The sequence below is a fragment of the Geospiza fortis genome, unplaced genomic scaffold (genome assembly GCF_000277835.1).
Source record: "Geospiza fortis unplaced genomic scaffold, GeoFor_1.0 scaffold96, whole genome shotgun sequence".
NCBI lineage: Eukaryota > Metazoa > Chordata > Aves > Passeriformes > Thraupidae > Geospiza > Geospiza fortis.
In genome coordinates, this window is record NW_005054454.1 from 818911 (window position 1) to 824339 (window position 5429).

General features: G+C 52.5%; 1 protein-coding gene across 1 annotated transcript; it reads left to right on the plus strand.

The window, feature by feature from the left end:
- Positions 1–2578: 2578 nt before the first annotated feature.
- Positions 2579–2959, plus strand: KCNE1 (potassium voltage-gated channel subfamily E regulatory subunit 1). Its single transcript, XM_005427786.1, has one exon. It carries the CDS (start codon positions 2579–2581, stop codon positions 2957–2959), a length of 381 nt encoding a protein of 126 aa, XP_005427843.1.
- Positions 2960–5429: the final 2470 nt, after the last annotated feature.

Sequence of the window (5429 nt, forward strand, 5' to 3'; positions counted from 1 at the left end):
GGGAAATGTTCTCCTGCTGAGGGACGCTGGGGACACGAGCAGAGCCCTGGCTCTGTCCCTCTGGCTCAGCAGCTCCTTGTGCAGCTTGGATTCCCCAGCAAGGCACAAACAAAGCCCAGGAAGGCTCCAGGTACCTGCTGTTCCTGCAGGGTCATTCCCAGCCGAGCTCCCTCCCACGCAGAGCTCCTGGAAAAGCTCCCTGAGCTGCCACCATGCCCTGCCACAGGTGTCACCCCTGCCCCGGGCTCCCTTTCAGCCTGGGCGGATTACAAATGGTCCTGGTGAACTTCCTCCTCCGAATCCCCACACAACAATGGCCGAGTGTTCTGCAGGAGGAATTGCTGAGCTGCTCCCGTGGATTTAAAGCTGTGGGAAGCCCTGAGAGCCACCCTGGGGGTGCCAAGGTCACCTTGAGTGACAATGCCCCATTCAGGTGATCCAGGGACATCGGGGTGTTCCTTTTCCAGACTCTGCGCTGTCAGTCATGGATGAGGAAAGGCTGGCACAGCTGGCATTGTTCACCTGCACAGGAGAAGCTTTGGCCTGAGCTCAGGGTGGCCTTGCAGGGCCTGCAGGAGCCCCAGGAAAGCTGGAGAGAGACAATTTCCAGGGGATGCAGGGACAGCACACAGGGAATGGCTGCCAGTGCCAGAGGGCAGGGCTGGGTGGGATCTTGGCAATGAGGAATTGTTCCCTGGCAGGGTGGGCAGGGCTGGGATGGAATTCCATCCATGGATCCCTGGCAGTGCCCAAGGCCAGGCTGGACACTGGGGACAGTGGGAGGTGTCCCTGCCATGGCTGGGGTGGAACAAGATGAGCTTTAAGGTCCCTTCCAACCCCAAAATGATTTTATGATTTGATGTTGCCTGGCTGCTGAGGATTTGGGAATGCAGTGCTGACAGGATTCCTCTCCTTAAGGTGGATTGGAAAGGGAAAAGGACCCTCGAGCCTCCTGTGTGAGACTGGCAGAGCAGAGGCTGTGCCTGGGAGGCTTTGGCCTTCCAGAACCTTCTGGGTGTCCCCATCTACTGGAGCTGTGGCAGCCTCGGGACCGTGCCCATTCCCGGGGCGGCCTGGGCAGTGCCAGCACCCTCTGGGCAAGAACCTTGCCCTAAAACCCAACCTAAATCCCTCCTGGCCCAGCCCCAGCTGCTCCCTGGTGCTGTCCCTGTCCCAGAGCAGAGATCAGAGCTGTCCCCCTGGCTGGGACCCTCCTCCTGCCTGGGGGGCTCAGGGAGGGAGTCCTGAACCCCAAACGGCAGCGGGGGGCTCGGGGTGAGATGTGTGCCAGCCCCACACCGGGACAGAGCAGCTGTGCAGCCCAAGGGGCTTTTGGAGGTGTTGCTGGGCATGGACTCAGCCCTGGCTGGGCTGCAGGTGGGAGATGAGAGGAGCTCTCCAGGTCAAACTGATGCCTTGGGAAGGCTGACCCAGAGCAGAGGCTGGGCAGAGCTAAAGAATAAAGCAGGGATTTATTAAAATAATAAAGATTAAAGAAATAATAATTAACTAATAAATTATTATGACATGATATATCCTTATATAAGAAATGTAAAAATTTATTAAAAATTATGCACCTTGGGCAGCACCAGAGCCCAGCCAGGGCTGCACCCAAGATGAACCAAAATGGCCCCAAAATGCACGGCCGGGCACGGGGTCTGTCCCTGGGATCAGTTCTGCTCCATTTGCACCTTGCAGTTCATTGTCCCATTCCAGCTTTAGCCCATGCAGTCCCACCCTGCTCGTTTTTCTCTCTCCAATTCTCTGTTGTTTACCCTTTTTGGGCCTGGAGCTTGTACCAGTTTTCCTTGGAGAAGCTGGAAAAGGATTGCTCTGTCTCCCTGCCCTGTGAGGAGAACTGACTCACACTTGAAGCTCAGAGCTACACACCAAAGCAGCACAGAACCTGAAAAATATGAAAGCTAAAATTAAGGCATTAAGGCATCACAACCAGGCTCTCAAATCCCTCACTGAGGAGGGGAACCAGGAAAGGGAGACAGAGGAAATCCCACCTTTATCGGTGGGATTCATCAAAGAAGTTTATTCTGTTCAAGAGAGAGGGGTAAATGTGAGAAATGGATTTGTAGAGAGCTCTCAGTGTGCACCTGTGTGCAAACCTTGAGATAAGAAATGCTGACTTAGAAATGCCCTGGAATGGGACAGACATTGCTGAGAGAGAAACGGAGCTGGAAACAAGTTTCAAAGGGTGGCCTTGCAAATAAGACTGGATAGATTGGAGAAATAGAACTGTGAAAGGTGAATTGTAGTAGGACCCATGAGGGGTAATTTTAGGTGATTGGCTTTAAGGCTAAAGGTGTGGCTAAAGGTGATAGGCCAAGAAACATTTATAGTGTAGTGTAATTAGGAAATAGTTGGCTTCTGATTGTGAATTATAACATCTGTATTGTCTCACCCTTCTCATGAGACAGAAAACAGAATAAAGTTTTTTAAAACACCTCTCAGTTACCCCACTCTGGGTCAGAAAAGAGCTCAATCCAACATCTATCTGATGCCACCCCCTGACTTTTATCCCTTTCCAGCCAAAGTAAGGAAGAATTGCCAAGGACAGAAATCCCAAATGCTGGCGCTGTCGAACACCACGGCCCTGGACCTGCTCCTCTCCAAACTGCTCCAGGAGTGCCTGGAACGCTCCAACAGCTCAGCTGCTCCCCAGGAGAGCCGTGCCAGCGACAGCCTGGCCATCATCTACGTGCTGCTGATGCTGGGGCTCTTTGGCTTCTTCAGCGTGGGGGTGATGGTGACCAACCTGCGGGCGCGGCGCCTCGAGGGGCCCCGCGACCCCTACAACACCTACATCGCCACGGATGTCTGGCACAGGAAGGACAGGGAGTACCTCCAGGCCAAGGTCCTCGAGAGCTGCAAGCTCTGCTGTGTCCTGGAGAACCAGCTGGCTGTGGAGCAGCCATCCAGGAAGATCCCTGAGGAGAAATCTTCCTAGGGAACGGGGACAAGGGTGGTGCGCGGCGCGGGGATGATGCGAGCGGTGCCTGCTGTGGGCCAGGGGAGCTGCTGGTCCTTGTGCAGAGCCACAGGGGCTGGCCAGGCTGCAGGAGCAGTGCTGGTGAAGCTGATGGATCTGGGAGATCCCAGTGCTGCCCCAGAGCCTGGCATGGCCATCGTGTGGGAATCGCCGTGAGGCAACATCGGGATTCACACAGAGCACCGTGGACTCATCAGCTTCACCTCCTGAGCCAGGGCCCCATCCCTCACAGGGCAGGGCTGGATGGGATCTGGGCAATGGATCTGCCCTGGCACAGGGTGCCCAGAGCAGCTGGGGCTGCCCCTGGATCCCTGGCAGTGCCCAAGGCCAGGTTGGACACCGGGGCTGGGAGAAGCCTGGGACGGTGGGAGGTGTCCCTGCCATGGGAATGGGATGGATTTGATCTCCCTTCCAACCCAACCTGTTCTGGGATTCTCTGATTCTCCAAAAAAGCAAATCTTGGTGTTGCTGGTGTGAAATTAGAGCCTAATTAGGGCCTAATTAGAACCAAACACAGGGCAGAGGTGTTAATTGCCAAGCATGGCTTAGACAATCATTTTCCAGAAAGACCAAATTCTCCCAAGAAACAGCAGCTGAAAGATTTCATTTGCATTTTTGTCCAGATTAGAATAATGATTTTATAAATTGTACAGTGCTGTGCTAACCTGTTTCCTTCAGAATCATGTCCCTCTTAGTGATAAAATATTAGGAAAAGTTTCCCTTTTTTTTCTGAAAAATATTTCCATGGAAGAACACAGACTTTGGAGGGACACTTTGTGATGGGTGTGGCACTTGGGGACATGGTCAGTGCTGGGTTAGGGGCTGGACTCAAAGGTCTTGGAGGGTTTTTCCAACCTCAGTGATTCCAGGAATCTGATTCCTAGCAGGTCTGCCAGACTGCTCTTGCTGCCAATTTAATTTCCTTCCTATGTATGGGGCTTGATCCTGGCAGCAAAATCCATGTGCAAAGAGTGGCTCTGTGCCATGGATGTGGGGAACACTCCCAAATTTCAATCCCAATTAATTATTGCATGAGCCCCAAGTGCCAGCCCCTGGTTGGGAAGGGAATTTCCACTGTGGGAAGAACAATTCCATAATTTTTGCTGTTTAATCACCCAGAGGTGCTGTCTGTGCTTATCTCAGATTCCATAAGCAGCTCCCAGGTGCCCATCCAAGGATCCCACACAAAATCCAGGAAGGTTTTCCTGCCCTTCCCTCCTTTTTTCCTCCTCCACGGGAGGGACAGGGCAGCCAAATTCAGCTGCTGTGGCACCAACATTCCCCTGCCTGTGAGAGGAGAAATCCATCTCCCCTGGGCATTGTGCTCCCTGAAAGAACAGCTCTGCCAGCTTGGAGCTGCTTTGGGGTGAAGGTCTGGGCAGGAGTAGGGGTTTTATTTCTGCCCTGCACACACAAATCCCATTTTTAGCTGCTGGAGAGGAAAGAGAAGTGGGGGAGGCTGGGAAGAGCAGCAGAGCAGCTGCTTCCAAGGCAAGGTGAGGGCAGAGAGCTTGGAGAGGGAAGCAATTCCAGCAGAGCCCTCTTCCAGGCACCTCTTTAGCACTGCACTTCCATCCAAGCAATATTCCAGCCACGTCTGTGTTCCCAGAGCACTCAGGACACTCAAAACTCAGGGTTGGTCTTTAAAAGTGATATTTATATAGTGCCTACCATTAAGCTGAGGACCAAGATCCATTATTTTGGTGCGTGGAGCAGCTTGGGAAATCTCCATGAACTTAATTATCCCAGACACTTTTTCCTGTAGAGGAATGAAAACCCAAGCCCAGCTCTGGAAAAATTGATTTCTCAGCTTGGGCTCTGCTCTTTTGGGATCTCACTGTTTAGGATTTGCCCTGGGAGAGGATTTACAGAGCCAGAACCTTGAACATGGCTTCAACTTGCACCAAAAATTGCCTTTAATGACATGAAACCCTTAAATTAGTTAAAACTTTCAATTTATGAAAACATTTAATGGCATTAAACCCTTGGAGTGAAGCTCTCCCTCTACCCCAGGTATTTTCAGGGATTTTTGGTCATTTTATTTTCATAGCTCCAGGGGGGTTATTTGTGACGAGGGTGATGCTCAGCATTAATTGCACCCCATTTTTTTTTCCTTTTAGCAGCTCTGCCTTTTTATCTAACTGAAATTAAAAACGAGAGGAGCCTTGCTGTGCCACCCTCACCCCTGGGTGCCTGTGGTGGATTCCCACCGCGGCCTTGCACCTTTCAGTCCTGGAGCTCTCTCCCCCTCTCTGTTTTTTCCACTTGTACAGAGCAATAAAATGTGAATTTCAAGCCCTGCTCGCGGCCTCAGATGTTGTTTTTTTCCTGTTCCACAGGCTCAGGGCCGGGGGCAGATCCTCCCCAGCGGGCACCCACTCACCCGTCCCCTCTCTCCACCCGATTAACCAGGGCCAGGCAGCTGCCG